Source organism: Lampetra planeri, chromosome 42 (genome assembly GCF_965212315.1).
Source record: "Lampetra planeri chromosome 42, kcLamPlan1.2.h2, whole genome shotgun sequence".
NCBI classification, from domain to species: Eukaryota; Metazoa; Chordata; class Hyperoartia; order Petromyzontiformes; family Petromyzontidae; genus Lampetra; species Lampetra planeri.
The window spans coordinates 1059493-1085376 of record NC_136148.1 but is presented as its reverse complement, the minus strand read 5'-3'; the positions used below and the strand labels follow the sequence as shown (position 1 = coordinate 1085376).

At 51.4% G+C, this 25884-nt stretch overlaps 1 protein-coding gene across 4 annotated transcripts; it reads left to right on the top strand.

Moving 5' to 3' along the window:
- The first annotated feature begins 5693 nt into the window (after positions 1 to 5693).
- On the top strand, positions 5694 to 25019 carry GSS (glutathione synthetase). Of its 4 annotated transcripts, none has more exons than XM_078613719.1 (13): positions 5694 to 5952; positions 10730 to 10882; positions 11834 to 11979; positions 14135 to 14210; positions 15984 to 16123; positions 16736 to 16852; positions 17701 to 17781; positions 18531 to 18608; positions 19003 to 19072; positions 19620 to 19811; positions 21094 to 21175; positions 22356 to 22545; positions 24385 to 25019. In XM_078613719.1, the coding sequence occupies exons 2-13, from the start codon at positions 10745 to 10747 to the stop codon at positions 24506 to 24508; spliced, it is 1434 nt and encodes a 477-aa protein (XP_078469845.1). In that variant the 5' UTR covers positions 5694 to 5952; positions 10730 to 10744; the 3' UTR covers positions 24509 to 25019. The 4 variants fall into 4 exon arrangements, with proteins under 4 accessions (XP_078469845.1, XP_078469847.1, XP_078469848.1 ...); XM_078613721.1 differs by having other exon boundaries at positions 10727 to 10882; XM_078613722.1 differs by lacking the exon at positions 5694 to 5952 and adding an exon at positions 9547 to 9707.
- Positions 25020 to 25884: the final 865 nt, after the last annotated feature.

The following is a 25884-nucleotide window of genomic DNA, read 5'->3' as shown; positions in this document are numbered from 1 at the left end:
CTAGTGGGGAGTGGTTGAGCGCAGGTGTTGGGTGTCTGCTGGCCAAAGTCTCCACTCGCGATCCAGTGTCCCTGCAACAGTTACCCCCCCCCCCCCCTCGTGTCCACGTCTCCGTTGAGCCCGGCTCTTTATTGAACTCGCGTGGGAGCAGCTAATCACTGGTCCGGGGTCTTCGCTGAGGGTCAGAGAGATACGTAGAGAGAGTTAGACACGCAAAGGGGACACGTAAAGTGACAACAAAGACAAAGGTTCCCGTATAGCATTTGACAGGCTGCTGGGGCAAGTGCTCTTAGCGAGCACCTTTGCGGGCGAGCACGGTAGACGAGGGGGTCGGTGGCCAGCACCACGCCCGGCCGCCTTTGTATTCCCAGTGGTGATACTTACACACCAGATACTCGCTTAAGGCTGAGTCGACCTAAGGGGAGGCTAAGATCCGGTTCAAATATTCGCCACTGTTATTGGTCGTGAGCGGGAATCGAACTCAGGTGTCGCCTCGTGTTCGCTACGCAGTGCGCTAACAACTCCGCCACCACTCATTGTCTGCCTCTACGCGCACAGCGAGGCACAGACGCTGCGAGAGACAGAAGCATTGACACACAGAGGCGGAGAATGTTGGACGCGCTAATTGAGTGGGGTTGTACGTTCACGTGGGGTCAAGCCTTTGTAAATAATCTTGCCCTTGAGAATGTTCCCGGATAATGCGTCGGTCAGGTCACCAATTGCAAGCTCCGATTACTGAACAAACACCGCGCACGGATTTTGCTTAAGTCAAAGAGCCAGAAGCTTGCCTGTAGCCTGATATACCATCCCTCCCCTGCCGTCCCACGCCGTCACTGGGCATTCTCAGGGTTACCCATGTTAGTACAACATGCCTCTTCTCTCTCTCTCTCTATTGCACCAGGGCATTCTGCTCACCCGCCTCTGTGTGACCAGACCACCCGCAATGCGCCCAGCCTCATCATCAGTGCCGGACTAAGCTAGTGCGGGGCTGTGTAGCATGTGTTATAAAGGGGCCCTAGGTAAATAAATAAATAAACACACATATTTAAACACTCATTTTTTACTTGCATAGCAAAGTAATTGTATTTTCTAAATTGCTGTACAACCAGATAATACGACAAATCGTTAACCTTAAACACCCAGTCGTTCATAAAAGTTGAAGGCGGTATAGTACTATAGTAATAGAGCAAGTGCAGAATCACTGAACCGGAATTGATGGCTTGAAAGCATTTAGCGCGAGTCCCTTGAAATTGCGGGGCCCGTAGCACGTGTCGCTACTTTTGCTACGCGGATCATCCGGCACTGCTCATCATAATACCGGACGCTCCGCGAGAATCTGAGCCTCGATACTGCTTCGAGTGGCGCCCCGCCATGCCTACCAGGTGTTATCGGCTGCTGAATGTCTAATTCTCGAGACAGCAGAGGGCAGTATTGCAAATTCCATTGTTGTACCGTACGATATGCTCCGTCCGGCCGGTGGGCAAGACTAATGGATGGAGTGGCAGCCAAAGGATGGAACGCGCCAGAGAGGACATCGGCAGCAGATCGAGATGGAGTGATGCAATCAGCTCTTGTCGCAGGATCGTGTGAGCTTATCGGCAAGTTGAGGACGGGCCCGTGCTATCCTCCAGCAGTGGATTCATCAAGGCTGATGATGACGTTGATGAGAGACCGTGAGGTTATGAGATGATAGTTGTTTGAGGACTGCGGTGTGTACGTGGGCGTCACGAATCACTTCCTAGAACACAACGGCAAATGAATTATTGCCCGTCAAGCCACCACCACTTCTGGGGGACGCTTTGCCCGAGCACTGTTTGACTGCTCCAAGTGGAGAGGTGGCCAACGAACGACGTAACGGCCTCACGAGAGAAAATTTTACGTCCGGCCCGGAGATGGAGCGATGATATTGAGCCTCGTTGGCGCACGTGCGAAGTGGATTGTAAGTCTCAACGCGGAACCGCCTTGAAGAGAGATGCCTTCATCCAGCAGCGGATAGATCTCGGCTGCTGATGAAAATAATAAAGTAATGCAAGTGTAGCATCGGATCGCGTTTGCACACACCGCCGGTATCCACTTACCTGCCGTTCGCCTGTATCCACTTACCTGCAGTTGTAGCCAGAGGTCGGTAGGGTGTGCCAGCCAGGACGAGGGGATAGAGAGGGAGCTGGTAACCAAGGGAGGCTGGGTTCCCCTGCCCCAGGTGGGGGGGCTGGGAGGGGGCCCTTCCAGGATCTTCTGGAAGGTTCCAGAAAGGGGGCGGTACCAGGGGCGGAGGGTCCCCTGGAGGTGTATAAAAGGGGCACCCCAAGTGCAGCTCGGGGAAGTGCTACGAAGACTGAAGACTGAGGACCAGCAGGACGAGGACCCTGGGATCTCGAGCCCGACGTCCTTCTAAGGGCCGGGTCGAGCTGGGACCAGTGGTCGGGACCCGTACCTTGGCTGGGTCGGGTCAGAGAGCCTCCCCTAGGGCCACGATAGCCGGAGGACTGAGAGCTGAGCTGGCAGATCGCCCGGAGGCTGTACCTCCCTAGATAGGGGACGTTAAGGGAGTTCTCTGTTAGTTTAATAATAAACCGTGTTGCCTCTACGACAACGTCTCCATAAGAACTCACTACACAGGCACTGGCAGGCTTCCACGAGCTGCTGTTAAACCGGTAACCGTTTTCAGAATCGATTGCCAGTTTCAAATGTCGGGAACCGGTCATCATTTCCAGTGCAATGTTCATACTGAATGCACCGATTGACGTGCCCAAACGTACAAACGTCACTGCGGCCTTAGCCACAGCGTGGTAATTTGCCCTCGTGTGTCGATTGAACGGTAAAGGTGCAGCCCTACAATTGCTTGCTCACATCACTAAGGGCTTTCACTCGAGGGGTTCTGGAAGGTACTTTGCCTACTCTTCCACGCTCATCAGACGTCTTGGAAGAGGTTTTATGTTATATTATGGCTTAACATTAAGTGTCCCTGTGAAGTGTCAGCTGAGCGGGAGACAAGCTTTTCAGGAGCACTTCTTTATTAACACCTTCAGGTTCACAGGTTCGCCCTCGCGCTCCCCTTAGTTGTCTAGCCTAGCCCTGAACACGGCCCTGACCGTGTAACACCGACGGCGTCGACCGAGACAGCCAACAACTCTCCGACCACGCAACATCTCGCGAAGACGGCAGCGACAAAGGCGGCGAAGACGATGAGACGAGTCCACTTCCCAGAACCGGTAGCCACGAGCTCCCACTCTCAGCTGCTTTTATGCTACCCCACGTGGCTACACCCTGGCCGCGCCTCCCTTCTCGAACCCACTAGCGGGTTCCAGGGGCTTGCAGATGGGGTCTTCCATGACCCTTGCCCCAGTTCATCCGCCCTGCCGACACACAGCCGTGTAGATGCTTACTACTGGCGTGTGTACGCTCGTCCACCGCAGTTGCCTTTGCTGGACAACAGGTGGCGCTGTTACACTACGCCTGTGTAGACCGTATCTTTGTCTCTGGGTGGTATGTACTGTGTCTATAAGTCTTGTGAATTCTAGATTTGAAGCTTTCGTGACTGCAAGGAATCATATTCTTAGGTTTTTTCGGTAAAGTCACGTAGGTAAAACATCAAAATTAATGAAAATAAAATAAAACAAAAAATCACGACGTTTCGGAGGCAACACAAGTCTCCGTCATCAGGTGATGAGCTCCCCCCCCCCCCTCTCCTCCCCCCTTCAACTTGCTTATAAGGGATTACATCTTGAATCATTGCCTCACTTGATGCAGCTAATTCGGCTGTGACGGTCCCACCTGATGACGGAGACTTGTGTTGCCTCCGAAACGTCGTGATTTTTTGTTTTATTTTATTTTATTTTCATTAATTTTGATGTTTTACCTACGTGACTTTACCGAAAAAACCTAAGAATATAGGTCTTGTGAATTTAAATGGCTCCTCGGTATTTGTATGGGTGAGTGGATGGATGTTGTGTGAGTCTATGACTAGTGGTGTGTGATTATGGCTTCTGGTGTGTGAGCATGGCTGAGGTCATGTATCTCGCATGCCCAGCCACCGCATGCCCAAGCAGCTTCTGTTTGGCCGGATAGAGGGGGCTAAACGGGCGTGGCACGGGCTAGAGAAGAGATGGAGTGATGTGGTACAGGAGGATGTGAATCTGAGTGGAAATTCCGATGACCGGTACCAGCGGTGTCAAGATCGGCCTCTGTGGAGGAGGCTCGTGAAGGACGCTACTGGGCAGTTGGAGGCAGTCGCCTTCTAGCAACAACGGAGGGTGGAGGGGCGACGCTCACAACAACGAGCGGAGCGCCATGCGGTTAAAACGCAGAAAGTTGACAGTGGGAAGCACAGGTGGTGGTGCATCTTCCAGTCATCTCACTCAGTCAACTCATGGCACCTGGGCCTGTTCCGTTACCTGCCAGCGGGCATTCGACACTTCACGTGGCCTCGGAGTGCACCTGGCCTGGCACAAGCACCGTGGTGGTGTTACCGCCACTTAGTGGCAAACGGCGGTGGTTGTTTTGTCAGCCTATGAGTACCGTGTGAGTCGATGGGTCCTGTATTAGTCCATGGGTGCGTGTGTGTATGGGTGGTTGTGTGAGTATGGCAGCCGTGTTCGTCTGTGGGTTCTGTATGAGTCTGAGTGCCGTGTGGGTCTGTGCTGCCCCCTGGCGGTCAGATGACGCGAGGCTATGGGTGTTGCGTCATTACGGCTGCTAAACGTGAGTGCTGTGTGAGTCTCCATGCCAGTCTATGGGGTTGCTGTGTTAGTCTGGGGGCGGTAGTGTAGCGGTTAGCGCTGAAAACCCAGCGACACGAGTCCGATTCCCGCTCACAGCCAACACCAGTGACGATTGTCTGAACCGGTTCTGGGCCTCCCCTAGGTCGACTCAGCCTCAAATGAGTACCTGGTGCGGTGTAAACATCGCCACTAGGGAGACAAAGGCGGCCGGGCGTGGTGCTGTCCACCCACCCCCTCGTGTGCCGTGCCGGCCTTTATAGGTGCTCGCAAACAGCACTTGCCCCTACAGTCTGTTAAGGCTATACGGGGGAGATCTTTGTCTTTGTGTTAGTTATGAGTGCGATGTGAGTCTATACTGCCCCATATGGGTGCTGAGTGAGTATGGAGTTGCTGTTAGTTTATGGATGCTGTGTTAATTCTTCGAATACAGAGAATATGGCAACGTCATCCCCACTCAGTAACATCCTGCTGCTACCTTCACAATCCACAACGCCACGGTGTCAGGAGGGTGGGATGTCTCTGGAACGGGGAAAAAAAACGAATTACTACTTGAAGCGACTCAACTCGTACCAACATTTCTAAATACTAAACTGCTCCCACGTTCACTTACAGAACTGCTTAGTCATGTTGACTCTGCATTCCTGTCGCAAACCATCATCAGTCCCTCCTAGCTGATCACACACCAACTCAGACCTGATTGGTCACCCCGTGCCCTTACAAATCTCAACCTTCATCCTACAAAGTCCCATCACAAGCGAGAAACACAGACAAAAACATCAATTTTGCCCGTATTGAAAACGTCCGTACGCCGTACACGAACACAGGGTGAAGCCGTATGGGTCGACAGCAAGATGACGCTGCAATGTCCGCAAGCTGCTGCGTGAAGACTCCACGTGCAGGCTGAGTGGGGCGACCTCTTGACCCCACGGGGTGGGGTGCTGCTGCTGCTGGTGGGCGGCTCCTCTGGGTGTGAACATTGAGCAGGGGACCGCCCCCGCGTGTAAACTCTCTCTCTCTCTGCCACGGGCAAAGTCGCTCGCACAACTCTTCGTCACCCTCCTCTCGCTCTCTCCTCTCACTCCGCAGACACCCGGGGGCCCCGGCTGCTGCTGCTGCTGTGTTGGACAAACCCGCCACGGACTCTGCGTTCATCCCCGCTCCGCGCCCGCGTTGTCCTGCATTCACGTCCCTCCTCCTCCACACGTTGTCTCAGCTTGCCGTGGGCTGCGAGGTGAGAGTGAACGATGCGCCGTGGGGGTTTTTAAACGCGAAGTCTCATTGAGCTGTGGAACACACACCTCGGGCCACCCTTTAGTTTGTGTAGAATCTCAAACGAAGTTGAGTTCATGTGTACGCATGGGCCGAATAGATGGGTGACCGGGGCATTCCAAGTACGGTACACATACCTGTCAACCCATTTGGTTTACCCCGTATTCTTGTACAGGGAAATCGAGTTTTCAGCTCCGTACGGCGTACAGCCGTTTCAGTGCGGGCAAACACATTTGTATTGTGTCTCTATGTTTGTGTTTCTCCCTTGTGATGGGACTTTGTAGGATGAAGGTTGAGATTTGTAATGGGCACGGGGTGACCACTAAGGTCTGAATTGGTGTGTAACAAGGTAGGGCACTGATAAGGGGTTGACAGGTATGAGTACAGCAATGGATTTGTTTTCTTTAACCTATCTGTGTGGCGTGCTTTGGGCGTCAGCTCACATTGCGTGGGGTTCCTCTGGGTTGCAACACACCTGAAGCCAAACTCGCGTTAATTTTTAATCGGACAAACACCCCCCCCCCCCCCCCCATGTAAACAGCAGCAGCAACATCCTGAAACAAAAGTCTCGAGACTCAGGAGAGGGTTCCCTTGACAGAGCTAATTGTGAAGTCTCAACTTGCACGTGGCTTTGTATTAAGGGGGAAGAGTCAAGGGGCCAGATGGAGGGAATCTACTGCTGGATGAGAGCCTCCGAATGCCGCGTGAGTCATAGGGGGTTGTTTGTTAGACCATACTTCACCACGCTGGTGCGGGTTGGTGTAAGTTGGCAGCGTAGACGTTGAGGTCATAGTACAGTACAACCATTGATATGTACGCCCTGCTGTCTGTTGGCAACGTATTTTAAATGTTGTGGGGGACGACGTACGCCCCACCGCCCTCGCTGGGCAGGTGGGGCGCAACGTTCGCCCCTTCCGCTCCCTCCTCCACCGCATCGGTCGGCTCCTGTCGGCCTCCCCCCCGCGCTAGTGCCCTCTCTGGGGGACATGGCGAGACTGCTGGCTCACCGCCGCACGGGGTTACTCCGCACTCGCCCGTGTACACCACCACTCACCCAACGCGGCGCACAGCCGCACGACCGCACCCACACCTGCGGGCGATTATGTCCTAACACGCGCGCACACGCTGCGGCTCCGCGTTCACTCCTCTCGCAACGCGTCGCTCCACACGCAAATTACCGACACCACACCGATGCTCTGTGCTAACTTTTATTCGCGGTGCAAATACCCACTACCTGGGGGAATATTTCGCGAGAAGAACTTAGCCTAACTCTGCCTGCGTACCCAGTCACTCAAACGTCCTACCATGTACCTCGAAGCTGTACTCACGGCGTCGCACGGACGCTGTGAGAGTCGGAGGTAGAAGGACGAGAGGAAACTTTACCTACCGCTGCCTCGTAGCAGCACTCGCTGGCATCACACTGATGTTGCGAGCGGCAGGACGGCAGGGAGTGGGTCTTGACGGCCCAGAGGTTGAAGACAAGAGAGCGAAAATCGTCCCGGGCCACTCTTTTTATTCCCTAAACTTCAAGGCCCAGGGTGACGTCGCGCCGCCCAGCCAATCGTGCGCGCTTACCTGCGCCGTCGCTCGTTTTCTATCCCTTCCGTGGCCTAATCCCCCCATTTCCAAGGGCCGCGATGGCGTTTGTAACGCGCGACCAACCGTGCGCCTACCTCTGGTTACCACCCCCCTGTTACCGTGTCCTCCGTCGAGTGCCGCGGTGGCGGCGCCGGCCATCCATTGTCCCTCATTGCTGGGTATCTGGAAGGGCGTCTGGCTGGCGAACACATACCCTGCGAGTGTGTATTCGGTATGAGGGCCGAAATGGGGGGAGGGCGGCAGTGGCGCTGCGATTCTCCTGACCTCATGCTCTTCTTGCTTAATATTCCCCCCCCCCCGCCAATGTCGTGAATAACTTATTGCTGTTGGTCCAGTGAACCTTTTCTTTCTGCGCCTATACAATGTTAAGCCAATTTAGGGGCACCGCAATATAACCCGTCCTGCGAGGGTCGGCCAATCTCCTGGCGCCGGGAAACCGCGGAACTTTCCCTCTAGAGGCCCTTCGGATTGAAACCCGATGTGCCAGGCAATCCCCCGCCAGGACACTCCGTGGGTGCGCTGCGTGCGTGTGATCAGTGTCGGGGCCAGGGGAGAGTCGCGGCGCTTGCCGAGTTGCTCCGTGGCACCGGTAAAGTCACGTAGAAATAAAATAATAAATAAAATAAATATATCACGACGTTTCGATTGCAACACAAGCAATCATCATCAGGTGTGACAACCACAGCAAGGAATTTTTTTTTCTATTTTTTATTTGTATCTTTTATTTTTCACCTACGTAACTTTACCGAAAGAACCAAAGAGTATGGATCCTTGCAGTCACGAAAACTTCAAACCTTGTAAACGTAGAAATATAATGCAATACAACACAGCTAGTCGGCTAACATAACAGTCAACACTCTACCTGGTTGATTACGTTCTTCCAAAGATTGCTAAATTTGAGAAAGAGTCAAAACACAGACACGGAGACACACAGACAGACACACAAGCAGAGATAAAACAAACTTAGTAAAATTTGTAAATGTAATGCAATGCAACACAGAGAGTCGGTCAACACACAATTAACGCATAGCTTGGTTGATTACGTTCTTTAATTTATTTTCTTTCTACGTGACTTTACCGAAAGAACCAAAAAGTAATCCCTGCAGTCACGAAAGCTTTAAATAAAAATTCAACACATTTGTTCACAATACTGCCTTTAAAGTAAACATTATTTAATCCGTGACGTTTTGCGCAATGGCCCGTCTTCATGGGACATCAGTAAGTTAAAATACAACATCAAAGCGGGACGCAACTTACACATTTGTTGATGCAACATTTAGTATTCATTTAAGAGTGCGAACATTGGGTAAGAAATATTTAGAACAAATGGAGTGTTGAATCACGTATCACGCTTATTGGATGTGTAAGTGGTGTGCCCTCATTCATTCTCCAAGTGCTGGAGTTCGCGCCCATAGCAAAAAGTGCACGTGACTTGGTGGTGGTGGTCAGTGGCCGACTTTGATCGATTTGGCATTCAAAGAAGAGGCGGGGTTGTTTCAGCCAAGGCTCGTTTGGTTCTAGATTTGAAGCTTTCGTGACTGCAAGGATGCATACTCTTAGGGTTTTTCGGTAAAGTCACGTAAGTAGAAATAAAAACATTAGAAATAAAATATTTTCTATCATTGTTTATATTATTTGTATTATTAATAGAAATAAAATCATTTCCATTATTATTAATATTATTTTTATTATTTATTTTTATTTTTACCTACGTGACTTTACTGAAAAAAACCTAAGAGTTAAGGCTCGTTTGGGTTTTTATTCAAGAGCGCGTTGGGCTCCGATGTTAAACGCGAGCCGTGGCACCGGGGAGCAGTGACGGCGCTCTGCCCCGACAATCTGTTCAGGCGACATTCGTGCCCAACAGAAGGTGGTGGTTGTTGTTGTGGTTGTTGTTGTTTTCGTGCCAGGCGACTCACAGTGAGGGATTTGTTTGCGCGATAATTTCCGCGGGGAGGAGGGAGGGGAGGAGGCGAGAGAAGGGGAATTGGAAGCGGCTGAGAGGGCAATTAGCCAATCACGATCGCGGAGATTAGAGTCACGTGGGGCGGTGCAGCCAATCGGGCTCGAGGGTGGAACTCCAAAGTCACGTGGAGACGAGAGGAGCACCGTGGACCGGTAAAGTCATCACTAGCCCATAGACTACATAGTTTACACTGCATCATCCTGCTGTATATACATCATCACTAGCCCATAGACTACATTGTTTACACTGCATCATCCTGCTGTATATACATCATCACGAGCCCATAGACTACATAGTTTACACTGCATCATCCTGCTGTATATACATCATCACGAGCCCATAGACTACATTGTTTACACTGCATCATCCTGCTGTATATACATCATCACGAGCCCATAGACTACATTGTTTACACTGCATCATCCTGCTGTATATACATCATCACGAGCCCATAGACTGCATAGTTTACACTGCATCATCCTGCTGTATATACATCATCACGAGCCCATAGACTACAACATTGATCCTAATACCCTTCCTCTTCTCCCTATCAGCAGCCTCGTCTTGTACCTGGTCCCTCACCACTTCGTTCATCCTCACGCTGTCATCGCAGCTCCGTGAAATGCGCTACAGGATCTTCAATGCCCGTGTGTTGGAGGAGTGGTGGCCCACTGGTTAGCGCACTGCCATGAACAACCTGCGACCCGCAGTTAAATTCCCGGCCACGGCTAACTATGGTGGCTCGTTATAATCTTAACCAGTTTGGAGCCACTCCTAGGTCACCTCGGCCTTAAAATGTGTACCTGGTGCGGTGCGTCAAAATCATCTGCGGGGAGGCGAAGGTGCCACATCGTCAGCCCCTTCGTGTTTCATGGCAGGGTTTGTGGGTGCTATGCTCGCAGCACTTGCCCCAACAGTTGTAGCGTTTGTTTTCGGGATGTGTTGTTCTGGACGATGTCTGACAACTCGCTCCAGCCTTTTTTAGGAACTGACAATCATCACTGAATAAGAAGAAGCTTCCAGCACGCGGAGCGAAACATCTGAACGTCGTGAGAATCGACAGGCGGTGTTACAACCCGAAACAAACCCGTCGGATAATCCAGACAGTGCAACCGTGAACACCTCCGCAGAGGTAATTGGGAATGACGCTCGCTCGCGTGCGTTGTGTCAGCAGCGTGCGGCTCGAGAGATGGAGGCGCTGTGCTCGGTGCCTGTGGACGTGGTGCGGGACATCGCTCTGCTCAACTGCCTGGCCGAGGCGGCCAAGGACTTTGCCTTTCACAGGGGCATCGCCATGAGAACGCCCGAAACCCCCAACGAGTCGGAGGTGATTATCAGCGCGGGAACGGCATTCCAGAGGAGGTTAAGCTCATGCGTCCGAATGGGGCTTGGTGCAACATGACTACAACACTGATCCTGACCAAACTTAATTTGGAGCTTTCGTGACTGCAGGAATTATTCTTTGGTTCTTTCGGTAAAGTCACGTATTAAGATAAAATAATAAATTAAATTAAATACTAGCATATCGCAATAAATGGCAAATGTCTTTTATTGCGGTATGCTAGTATTTAATTAATTTTTTTATCTTAATACGTGACTTTACCGAAAGAACCAAAGAATGATCCTGACCACTTCCACACGAGGTTGGGGGGGTGGGGGGAGGTCCCCAGTCCACACTTGCCCAATCCGTTACCCGCCAGAATGCCCCGAGCCCCCCAATGCCCCGAGCCCCCCAATGCCCCGAGCCCCCCAATGCCCCGAGCCCCTCAATGCCCCGAGCCCCCCAATGCCCCGAGCCCCCCAATGCCCCGAGCCCCCCAATGCCCCGAGCCCCCCAATGCCCCGAGCCCCCCAATGCCCCGAGCCCCCCAATGCCCCGAGCCCCCCAATGCCCCCCTCCGGTATCTCCTCGCGATTGCTGCTCACCCCTTCCACTGTTCCCCACTCCACTGCCCCCCCCCCCCCCACTCTTTCTGGGCGGGAATCCTCTCCATGCCCCCTAACCCACTGTCCATCTCCATTCCTACTCCCTGACATCCCTTACAAGAGCACGCAATTGCAGGGACGCACCATTCCTGTTGCATACGTATTACATTGCCAAGTGTGCATTGCGGCAAAGGCCCAAATTTGGCGTTGCCTAACCAGTCGAGCCGTGCCATGCAGAGTTTGTGATCGTGCCCGCCGAGTGCTGGGTGGTTAACACTCGCTGTGTGTGTGCCGTACAATGACTTGCTGGCGTGTGTGTTTCTTTCTGCCCACGCGCCCCCCTGGCCTTCAGCGTGTGCTGTTCGTGCCCTTCACCCTGTTCCCATCGGTCGTCCCCACGGCGCTCTTCCAGCAGGCCATGGAGGTGCAGTGCGACTTTAACCTGCTCATAGACCGCGTGAGTCAGGACCACGCGTTTCTTCAGGAGACGTTGAAGAGGTAAGCATGCCGGTTGGTTCAGCGCTCTCCTCTGGTTATCTGCAATGCCTTCTCGCGTCTATAATGCCACATAGACGCGAGAAGGAGAATAGTTCTTGCATTCAGGGCTTAATATCTCGTGGAATATTTTTCAGAGCACCCCCCCCAAAACACCCAGAATGCCCCCCAGCCCAACCCCCACCTCTTCCTGTCATTTCCTGCTCACGCCACTGCTGGTGGAAGGGGCCTGCACAATAAAGAGCGCCAGAGTAATTGGCCTACTCTTTCACATTGGCCAGACGTCTTGGAAGAGATGAGGGTACCCACATTTTACCCCACCAATCAACTCGCTGCGGTGTTCCCATTTATACTGCTGGGTGGACAGAGGTGGGATAATTTAATAGATTGATCTGCACCATTATTTCAACTGCCGAGATGGGAGAGCGATTTTTAACGATGACCTCTGGATTGCAAGTCCAGCGCCCTACTAACCATTACACCATGGCGGCATCCCTTAATGTAAAATGTTACGCTGATTTAATTTCAACAATTCAGATAATCGCATGCATCCCATAGCTGTCCAGGCATGTGCCATGTCAGACGGGGATTACAAGTGAAATCTCTGCCAGTGCGGTCAAATGTTCAGCACAAAGGCGTGACGGCCTGCGTCACGCTGGCCACGCGTGTCTGGTGTGAGCATTAACTTTGGATGTGCTGTGCGTTTCCACGCATTGGACAATAACTGCTGCTGCTGTGGTATAATGGGTAACAAACTGGACTTGCAATCCAGAGATTTCGAGTAAATTTGATCTCGTGGCACAGATGGACATGTTTTATAAACCATGGACACTTATGTTTTGTAAACCTCCCTTCAACGCCTCTGTCGACCCAGCGGTTATAAATATTTATAGGTACACCACATTTCGTCAATCGGAAGGTCATGTGTGATAGTGCAGTAAAGTGTGGCTACTCCCACCTTTGCTCTTCCAAGACGTCTTGGCCAGTGCGAAGAGTAGGCCAAAATATGCTCTAGAGGGGCCTTCCTCCAGAGCTTCCTCCTGGCAGAGGCCCTTCCATTGGCAGGGCTGCACCTTTACCTTCCACTTTAAGTAATCAATGGGCACCCGTCGTGGATATTCCTGGACGCCGCAAGTGTGGGCCGTCGTTAAATACGAATTACATTCGTGTGCCGTGTGGGCTGCAACTCGAGCCCTCGGGTGCCTGCCGGTTGCGAGATGTCCCGTTGAGGTTTTCTGAGGCCACAGTTTGGGGACTGAATGCACTGATCCTTGGTGGGGGCTTTTTTTTCTCCCACATTATTTTTAGAGTGAACAAGGGTGTTGACGATATATGTTCTCCTCGAACATATGGTCGCGTTAGCATCTTGAAAATGCGATATAGCCGAAAATATACCCGCGAAGGCTGCTGTAATTTAAACACTTGTTTTCCAAATGGAGAATTTGTTTTCGTAGCGAGACTGCTGTTTTTGTTTGGCCAACATAACAGTAGTTTATAAGTCTTGTGTCCAGATTAACTATAAAGGAAATGTTTCAAATTGTGTGCAATTAATTTCTTCATTGCCTTCACTGAATGTTAAGACTTCGCAGTGATGATTTACGATTAGCTCTTTTCGACTGGCACAACTGAGCTGTGCCGGGATCGATGCCAAGCCAAACCAGCATGGCTTGGGAGGTGCCAGGTTGGTTTTCTACTGCAGAAACCGAGCCATGCGACTTACGTGACATGCAATAGACGATTTGAGATGTGTGCAGATAGCGGGGTGATGTTATTAACCTCATGATGCACTAATGTCATACAAGCGGACGGCGTGGCCCCAGGCCATATTCAAATATCGTGCGAGTCGAGCCGTATATGGTTTGGTTCCAGCTTGGCACTGCAAATAGCCAGGTGGTAAAGCCACCCGTGCCATGAGGGCCTTGTGCTGGCTCATCTTGAATGTGGCCGATGGTCGAGTCGGCGTTTCCAGATCTGTCATGGGACACACGGATTCTCTCTAATTTGGACTTATGGTAATGGCCTGAAGTAATGTGTGGCCAGCCCTCCCCATTCAGACGGGGGTTTTGGTGCAGTTGTGTGAGAATGCCACGTGTGATGCGTGCTTGTTGCTGTGATGTGTGCTTGCTGCTGACACGCGCACGCGGTGTTTTGATTTCAGCACGGTGGACTCGGATGAATTCTCGGCGAATGTCTTCAGAATTTTCCAGCGATTGCTGGATGAAAACATCACAAAAGTTGGTGTTTATTTTACATATTTCATTTTACAACTGGCAGCGCATGCAAAAGTGAACCACAACTGATTCAGAGTAAAGCATCCCGGGTTGCTGTTGCTTCCAGGCACAATGAATCGCTAAATAGTTACCAATTACGCTGTGTTGGTGATTTAGGCTGAGAGTAGGAGGCACTCTATTTATTAACAGCCTTCACAGTCCACACAGAGTAGCTACAGCTCCCGGCCAGGGCAGCTGGCAGACTGCCCGACTGACGACGCCGAGACGGTGAAGATGGCGGCGAAGACTCCAGCAGCACGACGAGGGGATCCCACTCCAGGCGACAGCCCCGAGCTCCCGCTTGGGGCCCCCTTTTATCCTCCCAGCGTGGCCTCGCTCCGCCACGCCCCCTTTCTAGAACCTACTAGTTGGTTCCCGGGCTTCCCTCATATGCCCCCTCTGTCACCTTTTTCCTACATCCCTTTTTCTGGCTTATCACGTGACCTGCTGTCAGTCAGGGCTGCTGCAACTGCAGATCCCCTTCTCTGCCAGCAACCAGCGCGATGCTACGTAGTGAGCAGTTGTATGGCACTACACGTACTATTTTAAAGCCCTGCATTTCTCAGTTAATGATAGTGAAATTCCACGTCAATCAATTATGATGTCAAACTATGTCTGAGTGTGTCTCCCACCTTGTAATTGTCCATATTTATTGCGATTGTCCACACAGGCACTCCTTGATATACGCGATAGATGCGTTCCTGGAAAAGCGCACGTATTTCAAAATCGCGTGTGTCAAAAGCAATTTTCCCATAATAAATATTCGTAAAGGAGGGGGTTAGGGGATTTTACTCACACGCTCAGACAAAATCGCCTATATTATTCCGGCCTATATCGGTACAATACATGTACACACATTATAATACTTTAAATTAAAAAGAAAACCATGGAAACTCTAATATACTTCCTCTAAAATAAAAATGAAAAAATACAGTATTACTTACTTGTAACTACCGCGGAGTTGCATTGTGGAGACGAAGGGAAGAGCGATGGTGTCGACGCGGCGAGACGCTGTACACTGTAGCGCACTACTTATCGTACCGAACTGGCTGCTGGCAACGCCATTAGGTCGCGGTGCCAGGCGAGTGTGGTGTACGTCGCGTTGCGGATGACGTCTGAATACAAAGCGTGCATTATTCCTAAATGGTGTACCACAAAAGCACGTAAACTGCGGATTGCCTGTATGTCATACCAAGTCACGTTAATGTATTAATAACTCGAAAGAGATGCATGCTTGGAATTGCAATGAATGATAGAAAGGGGAACGTGTGGGATTAGAGAACATACACAAGTTCGTGACTTTGGCTGTTGATAAAAGTGTGGGCTTGGGCAGGACATGTCACTGGAAGGGTTGATGGTGGTGGTCTAGACAAACGATGACGTGGCGACCAATGAAGAGGCAACGCACTCAACAGGAGGTGCACCGCAGAGATGGAGCTATGAAAGCAGCTCTTGCGCAGTTGCCGGATGGATCGTTGTACCACGCGATCTTGACACAAGGCGACAGCTTGAAGGGAGGCCTTCATCCAGCAGTGGATTGATCGTTGCTAATGACAAGACAACACCCGACGCAGCGTTTGGGTTAGTTGGTGAACGGCGGTGAAAGAAAAGCCACCCATGGTACAGCGCTCCTTCGTCGAGTTGGCACGCGGCTACCCCTCGACGTTGTTGGACACTCCAGGCAGTGTACCCTTACGCAGTAGTCCTGAGTGTCTTCACTGTGCGCTTCGTTCACAGCCGATCGTGCTGGGCCTCAACCGGTCGGACTATATGTTCGACTTGCATGCCGACGGCGCGACGTCGCTGAAGCAGATCGAGACAAACACGTTCGCCGCCAGTTTCGGAGGCTTGTCGTGCAGCACGCCGGACCTGCACAGGTGAGCCAACGCCGGCGCAGCGTTTGCCGTGGCAGCGATTGGCCAATGGACGAGCAGTGTGGTCGGTTTGCTTGAAGATGGCCACATTGCCTGGGTCACAATTGAAAAAGAGCTTCGGAGCTCAATGGGCCTTTCCCAAAATAAAGCGGCCGAATTGGTGTGTGCTGATTGCGCGTTGGGTTTGTTATGGCGTACGTATTGGCGAAGAGACGGGTAGTATCTTTGATGCGTTCCGCGACCTTTTCCTCCGGTGACATATGTGCAATGCACAGACCTTTGTCATTCCACTGCTGGATGAGGGTCTCCGCATGGTTTACGGCTCATAGTGGTTATTTGCCCACCCTTCACCACGCTGGTCAGCACGGGTTGGTGAAGGTGGGAGCATACGCGTGGGAGCATACCATAGTACACCGGTGACGTTTGCTGCATTTCCCTATTCTGAATATCTTCCCGAGATGCTCCGAGATCGGGTACATGCCGGATGATTCACTCATAGCCTCATGACTCCTTGTGACGGGTTGCTGCGGCACCTTTCTCTTTCGGGTGCCACTCGCCCGCACAAAAATCCGAGCCGTGTGTCCGTGGTGTCCGTGGTGTCCCTGTGTTACGCAGGCATGTGCTGAGGCTGCTGGGGACACCCGGGGAAGGCGTGGAGGTCCCCAGCAATAGCCCGGCCGAGGAGCTTGGCAGGGGCATCGCGGTGGCCTGGGAGCTGTACGGCGAGCCCAAGTAAATCCTGACGCGCCCTCACCCGCTCACTTGCCAGCGCTGCCGAATTTAAAGTGGTGATGGTAAAGGAGTAGCCCTGCAATTGTCCACGTGGGCCACTCCTGGCGGAAGGGCCGCAACTTAAAGAAAGGGAGCGCTGTGAGAGCCCCCTCCAGAGGATTATCGGACTACTCTTCCACGCTGTGATTCAGACGTGCGAGAAAAGATGGGGAGTGCCTACCCCTTACCCCACCACATGCGACCTGGACTCATTCACACTCCTGGGTGGGCAGAGGCAAGAGGTGGTTTAAAAAACTTGCGCCATCGTTTCTACTGGCGTATCGAGAGATGGAACCGGTGACCTGGATCGCAGGTCCAGTGTGCGCTGATCTTTACACGCTTGCAGCATTCCCATTTCACGTGGTATCCTGCCGGCAATGTTGCTTCGTGTAATCCCAATTGAGTAATTTGCAGCGTCTTTTTTACATTTTGTCCACGATACTGCCATGCAAAGGCCCGAATGGTTTTCAATGACATCGTGGGATCTTTAACGTACACCGTGAAGTCCGTGGCACCTGCATGGTGTATTACGGTTAATGCACCCACAGTCGTAAGCGGAGTGGCCTGCCTAATTCGAACGGCGAACATCCGCAACAAGCGTCGAACACACTGCCGCATGGCCGCGTCACCGCCCCCCTCCCTCCCCGACGCGCGACACCCGCGTCACGCAGGGTGACGCGGCCACGGCCGGAGGCTTGGCTCTCGTGGAATCTATCTCCGGACGGGACACGCGGCGAGCGAGGTTCACGCTGTGGCCACGCGCCCTCGCCATGACCCACGTGGCGCGCCGCTCTTGTGCTGCCCCGCAGGGCCGCGGTGATGTTCCTCGTGGAGACCGACTGCAGGAATATATTTGACCAGCGTTGTGTCGAGTACGCCCTGTGGAAACGGTAAGGCACCTCCATAATAGAGGTTTGTTGGGTCAGATCGCGTCAATATATAAATGTGTCGTTAAACCCGCCACCACCCAAAACAACCAATTAGTAAGGTTTGTCACGTAAACAGAACGTGGCCAATTCGTTGCTAGTACAGCACACCGGTGTGTTGGAGAGCAAAGCCACAACATTCACAATCTTAGTATGATGTTTCGCCAGTAATTCCAACTAGCTTCATCAGGCGACAGCCAGGTTTGTGGAGAAATCCTCCTGTTTCGTTCCTTAAATAGAGGGGTTGATGTGATGACGTCACTTGTGAGCCCTTCTTGAGCAACAGTGGGGGCAGGGGGGGGATTAATGGATGCATATAAATGAATGGGTATCCATTGCCGGTTGGGTGATTTATATGGTAATCAATGTACACTTCTCACACACCCACGCACGGTGCATCTCTACACACTCACTGCAAGCTCTGTGACTTATTATGTGCTGCTGGCAACAGGGCTTCCACTAGAGGGAGCTCTATATAGCCCCTCTAGAGGTTTTTATACTATACTTGTATGCCCTCCTCATCTATGCTCACCACGTTCTCCAACTTGGTGCCATGAAATGCGGTCGGATAACTCCCACGGCTCACCATGATGCGGTGATGCCCTCATCCAGCGGTCGATTGACAAATGAACTGTGGGCTTGTACTGTCCGTGTTGTGTGCGGTGCCGTGCCTGGTGTCGCCCATCGCCCTGCGGCTTCGGTGTGCCAACCAGAGGCATCAAGGTGCTGCGCAAGACATTCGGGGACGTGACGAAGCAGGCGTCGCTACTTCCCGACCGCACCCTGCACGTGTAAGCAAACATTGCGCAAAGAATCGTTATGCGGCCTGACCAGGGCTAAATTCTCCACACACACCTGCTCGACTCCTTCAGCTCGAGTTCACTTGTGTGTTCCGTGTGAGTTTGCGTGTGTGTTCTGTGTATGTTCCGTGTGTGTTCCGTGTGTGTCCCGAGCGTGTCAGTGTGTGTCCCGTGTGAGTTCACGTGTATTCCGTGTGATTTGACGTGTGAGTTCACGTGTGGTGTTCACGTGTGTTCACGTGTGTTTCTTGTTAATTCACATGTGTGTTCACGTGTGTGTGTGTGTTCCGTATGAGTTCACGTATGAGTTGACGTGTGTCCTCACATGTATGTTCTGTGTGTGTTCTGTCTGTCCTGTGTGTGTTCCGTGTGTGTGCGGTGTAAGGAACGGGACGGAGATCGCGGTGGTCTACTACCGATCTGGTTACGCGCCCAACAATTACTCTGGACCTAAGGTCAGGGGTTCACTAAGGCTTGCCTTTCCTATGATTTGCAAATGCATGCACATGTGTCCCAATGATAAACTTCACATGCGGGTGCTAGATGCGTGGTTATTGGGTGCAACAAGGACACTTTTTAATTCATATACAATCTCAATGCAACAACTACACGAAGGTAAAAGGGAGGTTTGTCATGTCAGGGAAACGCGGCAAAGAGGAGAGAGAGCGACCCTGCAGCACAGCCCACGACCAAACAAACCGAGTCCAGCACCAAGAACTACGACGAACGCCAGGGACGCAATCCACGTGTTGCTGTTCCTCTTTGTCTGATTGTTGACATAAAACGTTCCGATATCTCATTTACCAGCAATCACGAAAGTTCACGATGGGGCATTGCGTGTCGGTCATTTGATCCGGACGTCAGTCTGGCTCGTGCGAGCCGTCGCGAGCTGAATAACCATCGTCGGTCGGTGACCCATCGCTGAGCGTTGTTCATTCGAACCAAGCGGAGGAGGACGCGCGTCGATGCCACCGCCTGAGTTGTCGACCGTCGGTGCCGCAGGACTGGGAGGCGCGCGAGCTGCTGGACCGGTCGCGCGCCATCACGTGCCCCGACATCGCCACGCACCTGGCCGGCACCAAGAAGGTGCAGCAGGTGCTGGCGCAGCCCGGCTGCGTCGAGCGCTTTGTGACGGACCCCGCGGCGGTGGCGCGAATCCGCAGCACCTTCGCCGGTCTCTACTCCCTCGACATGGTACGATGGCGCACGCGGCGACGCCTGCCAATCGCGCCGCTCGCTCTCTTTCCGCTCGCGTCTTAACGGTGGAGTGTTTGTCATAAAGCGAGCGTGTGTCGGGTAGCGCACGAGTGATGGATAACTCGCGATAATAAATGTCAGCGTGATTAAAGGAGGATCGACTTGGAGGAGAGGTGCTCGAGTCTGTGTGCACCGGGGCGCAATTCACACGAAGGCCCGGGCCGATGATGATCGTCGTTGCAACACGACGAGGTCGCGGGTGAAGAGAGGGGAATTTTTACTTGGCTGGATGGTGAGAGGTGGCCGTAAGCTCAAGCGAAGGCCCTCACCCAGCAGTGGCTTGACCCTGGCTAATGATCGTGGTGCTGACGAATTCACAATGGTTACGGGTAAACAACCCACAGACTGAGAAGGAGGCACCCATGAAATGAAATGGAAGTCCTTTGACTGCCGCGGTTTCTCATGACTCGACATACAGGGAAACGTACCCTGGGGCACACGGCCTTGCCAACAAGCGTGCAGACCTCAACTTCTAAAAAGCACTCTGATGTATTGAGCAACAGGGAATACGGAGAGCATGTCCTGTCCTCGATATTTTGGGCTAACTCAGGCCACAGCGTGCCGCTGTGTATCCATTTCCCTAACAAAACCACCTCGTTTCCACGAAGACTAAATTTAGTCTATTTACAGCTTGTCATTTTAATGTTTGACTGCTCAACAGTTTCATAAATTACCCCGGTATCCATACTCAGGCATCGCCCCCCACTGAAAAAACTTGGCAGGAGCCTCCTGAAAAAGCTTTCACGAGTAAACAAACGTAACAATACTAATAAGAAGAAGAAGAATGTCACATTAAAACACATGTTGCTTCAAAGGGATAAGTTAACTTTTTATAAATGCACGCATTTGATTGACTCGATCGGTGTGGAGTTTGCGACGTTTCCGTGCAGCGTGGAGACGCGGCGAGCGAAGAAGCGGCGTTACTTTGTGCGCCGTTAAGATTTTAACTTTTTCGCAGCGCGATTTTTCTATTCGGTTTTTGAGGGGTCCCCAAAATAAATCACTTGGCACAGAATGCGCAGTCACGTTTTGTTGTGTAGGCTTTCGTGACCGGCATGATTCTAAATATATCTTCGGGTCAGATCACATGGTTAAAATCTGTGTCGTACGCACTCCTCCACCAGACACAGCCAATTATTAAAGTTGTCAGGTAGTGGGGTGGCGATCCGCAGCAGAACCATTACCCTGTTCACCTGTGGTGGCACGGGTTTTGTTCCAGAACGAGGAGGGCGACCGAACGGTGGCTTTGGCGATGGCGGATCCTCACCGCTTTGTGTTGAAGCCGGAGCGTGAAGGTGGAGGTCAGTAACTGTGCCACTCTCGTGCATCCCGGACTCCCCTCCGTCTTCCCCGTCTAACCCCCGTCTCCCCCCTGTCTCCCTCCTGTCTCCCCCCTGTCTCCCTCCTGTCTCCCCCCTGTCTCCCCCCTGTCTCCCTCCTGTCTCCACCCTATCTCCCCCCATTTTCCTCTGTCTCCCCCCTGTCCCCTTCCCCCTGTCTTCCCCCCTGTCTCCCCCCCCATATTCTCCCCTGTGTGCCCCCCACATCTCCCCCCACCATTGTCCCCTGTCTCCCCCCTTCTCCCCTCATCTCCCCCATTGTCCCCCGTCTTCCCCCGTCTTGAATCGCCCTCCGCTTGTAACGCACGGCAAGTAGGCTCGCGGCGACGTGGCGATGCCACGATTTATCGAGCGATATAAAATCCACGTTAATTGTATCGTCCCTTTTGCTCATATCATCGGTTGTTTTACGTCTGTTTCATACTTTAGTTACTGACAAAATATATGTGATATAACAAACTCAGGAATTAAATTTTGTCAATTAATAGCTATTAAATTAGTGCTTTGCGAAATGTTTTTCAGAGTAAATGATCGCATAGCAATTATACGACATCATGATTTTCGCAGGTCATTGAATTGTTTAAATATATTGGTGTAACTGATGGCATGTGCATTTCCAATGGTAAAGTTGCAAGGCTTATGACAGGCTTATGTTGATTGAACTTCAGTTGAAGAATGTTCATCTCCGATTAGCACGGTTGGCTACGTACGGTGCAAAAGAAGTTCAACATACATCTTTATTCTTACTTAGAAGTAAAGTAACCCACAATAAAAACTATACAAGTACACATTTTTGGAACACTGATATCGCGATAATCGTGGTGGTATCACGATGGTAAATGTCTAAACATTCGTGCCAGGCGTCATTTTCTGTACCTCTGTTGGGATAACTTGTTTGTTGTTTATGCCTTTTGTTTTCATGCCATTTCTTCATGTATGTATTCATTTATATTTTGTGAAGGTTATTTACTTTGATAATTGAAATAGATAGGATTTGGCCCTGAATGGAATTATGCATATAATTATTGTACAGCGTTGTGAGATTCATTTGCCACGTATTATGCAATATAAAACTTAGTTATTATTGTTATTATCGTATCATATCGTGCAAAACTATGAATCTCCTTGCCGGGTCTCGCAGGGAATAACATTTTTGGCGACGACATCACGGAGCTGCTGGGCAGGATCGGGCACAGCCCGGAGCGCACGGCGTACATTCTCATGGACAAGGTGCGCCCGCTGGCCGTGAGGAACGTGCTGGTGCGCTCCGGCTTCCCGCTGGCGCCGCTCGACTGCGTGAGCGAGCTCGGCATGTTCGGCATCTACGTCAGGTATGGGCCACGCGGCGCGGTATCGTGCTCTGGCGCGCGTCACTCCCTCCGCAAGCAGTTGGAGCTGTGATGGGCCGACGCAGTTTTAAGGCGGCTGTCGCCGGCAATAAATCCAGCATAATTTTCTATTGTGAAAAATTGAGTTGTCCAAATCCGAAGACGTAGATGGAAACAAATTAGAATAAAAATTAAGTGAATAAAAATATCACGACGTTTCGATCGCAACACAAGCGGTTGTCATCAGGAAAAGGCGTTAGCCTCTAAAGGCAAACTGTTTATAAAGGTTTGGAGATGGGCGTAGCCCAAATGTATCAGCAGCACCAGGAGTATGGGCAGGGCAGCAATGGCAATCCAGCAGCAATGCCAATGCAGCAGCAATGCCAATGCAGCAGCAATGCCAATGCAGCAGCAATGCCAATGCAGCAGCAATGCCAATCCAGCAACAATGCCAATGCAGCAGCAATGCCAATGCAGCAGCAATGCCAATGCAGCAGCAATGCCAATCCAGCAACAATGCCAATGCAGCAACAATGCCAATGCAGCAGCAATGCCAATGCAGCAGCAATGCCAATCCAGCAACAATGCCAATGCAGCAGCAATGCCAATGCAGCAGCAATGCCAATGCAGCAGCAATGCCAATCCAGCAACAATGCCAATGCAGCAACAATGCCAATGCAGCAACAATGCCAATGCAGCAGCAATGCCAATGCAGCAGCAATGCCAATGCAGCAGCAATGCCAATGCAGCAGCAATGCCAATGCAGCAGCAATGCCAATGCAGCAGCAATGCCAATGCAGCAGCAATGCCAATGCAGCAGCAATGCCAATGCAGCAGCAATGCCAATGCAGCAAAGGGCCGCCAGGAAATCCCTGCACCCCGCTCCACACACCACACTGCTGATGGTGGAGGTTGATTGACAAGAAAACACAAGTCAAGTCATGACCCAAAGTGGTTGATGACATCTTTCTAATGATTGCTGAGTCTATAACCTTCCTCTCGGTTGAAATTGTGTCTGTGTCTGTATATATGGATAGCTTCATGAACGATTCTTTGTTGATAGCCAGTCGGCTTGCAAAGTACCATCGTCTTAGGGAAATCAATTTCGCGTGAGCCGGCCGCATTAAAAGAATGATCAGCCACGGCAGAAGTATTGGTCCTACCGTGTTTCAAATCTGCCTTATGTTCACGAACATAAGGCAGATTTGAAAATACAGTTGAAGAACCCTGCAGGAGACCGATCAATGCTTCATTAAATATTATTTTATGGCTAAGACGGAACTCCGTCGGTCTAGGCCACTCATGATCGCTATGGACCATCGCCATGCATTCACCCTCGTGCATCACTGGCAATGGTCCTTGGCGAGCTGAGCGGGGGCGGCGAGTGACGCCGTTGCCCACGGTGCTGCCGCTTGTGTAAACTAAAACTACACTTTTTTTTATTTTACCAGGTAAGGCCCCCACTGAGTTATATAGCTCTTTTTCAAAAGTGATAGCTCAACAAAGTAGCTTACGTGGATAATTACAGCAGCCAAATAATCTCAACGCTTGTTGTTGGTTCTAAATGTGGAGGAAAAAAACCTGAGGACCCAGAGAAAAATCCACGCGATGACAGTGAGAGAGAGACGCAAACTCCAGATACACAGCAGGCATCGGGGTCGGGATCGAACCCACAACCTCCTGTATACCAAGCGAGGGAGTTAACATCTTCTAGCCACCATGATGATGAGAGAGAGACACACGCAAACCCCAAATGCACAGCGGGCGTCAGAGTCGGGATCGAACCCACGACCTCCTGTATACCAGGCGAGGTAGTCAACATCTCGCCACGGTGTGTTGCAGGCAGGGCGGTGCGATGGTGCTCAACGACTGCGGAGGCCACCTGCTGCGCACCAAGAGCCTGGAACATGCGGACGGCGGCGTGGCGGCCGGCGTGGCCGTGCTGGACAACCCGTGGCTCATGTGAGCGCCCCGCACACTCGCGCTGTGCTGTGTATCGATATTGGCGCGTACTGCGCTGGCTATGTGCACCTAACTAGCGGTGCGTACTTAATTAGCTGTGCATTCCACACTTACCATATGCACTTAATGAAGTGGTGTGTACCTAATTAGCTATGCGTACTACACTACCCGTGTGCACTTATTTCGTGGTGTGTACCTAATTCTGTGGATATTACACTCAATTTAGAGGGCTTGTGCTCATGTTATTTTAAGTGGTTCACTTGGAAGTCCATTAATGAACCATTCTCCATTCATTGACCGTTTGTTAAACACTGTCACCATGCGTTTGTACGCAACCCCTTTTGCCAATCCACTGCTGGATGAGGTCGTGGGGGCTGTTTGATTATGCTTCGCCACTCTTCAACTATGTTTACTTCACTCATAACTTGACGATCTTAATAAATTCACAAGTTGCAGTGTCGTAGCCACTGTTGATTCTGGTCTTGGTGCTGAAATAAAGGACTTGTGCAAGCGTGTCTCAAAGTTTAGGCTCTTGCCGTGGCGTCATAACTGCGGGTTAACTCCAGGTTATGACGTCATGTACGTAGCTCACGTCCCCCTCCTCCACAGCCGGGGACCACTGGGAATGGCGCTTGTATGTAGGTAGGTTGAACTGCTTTCTCCACCGTACTTAGCCAACCATGCGAAGCGGAGGTGTTGGGGAAGGACAAAATTAGGCCTCCCACGGCTAGGATGGAAGTCTTCATACTCTTAGGTTCTTTCGGTAAAGTCACGTAGTTAGAAATTAATTAAAATAAAACAAATCACGACGGTTCGATTACAACACAAGCAATCATCATCAGGTGTGAAAACCACAGCAAGAATGTTTTATTTTTGCTGAAGTGGTTTTCCCACCTGATGATTGCTTGTGTTGCAATCGAAACGTCGTGATTTGTTTTATTTTAATTTATTTCTAACTACGTGACTTTACCAAAAGAACCAAAGAGTATGGATTCCTGCAGTCACGACAGCTTCAAATCAAGATGGAAGTCTCCTGTTTGATCGGATACAACTCGGTGGTCGGATGACATTGCCAGAATCGGGAGTCTTTTCCCCGCATCTGCAACGGCAGCAGTGGAATGCATTACCCGCCAACCTGGTTCCTGCGTGCGTACTTGGAAGCTCGTGGCCAGGACTTGGATAGGAACACGAAACATCGCGACGTCAATGACATTTATAAACGTGCGGCATTTGATAACCGCCCCCGCCAATCCCCACCACCGCCACCTGCAAAATCACTCAATTGTGGGATTGCACATCGCTCTATTGCCCACAGGATACCACTTAGAATGGGGAAGCTGCAGCCATCGGCTATTGGTTCTCACACGCTGGACGTGTGAT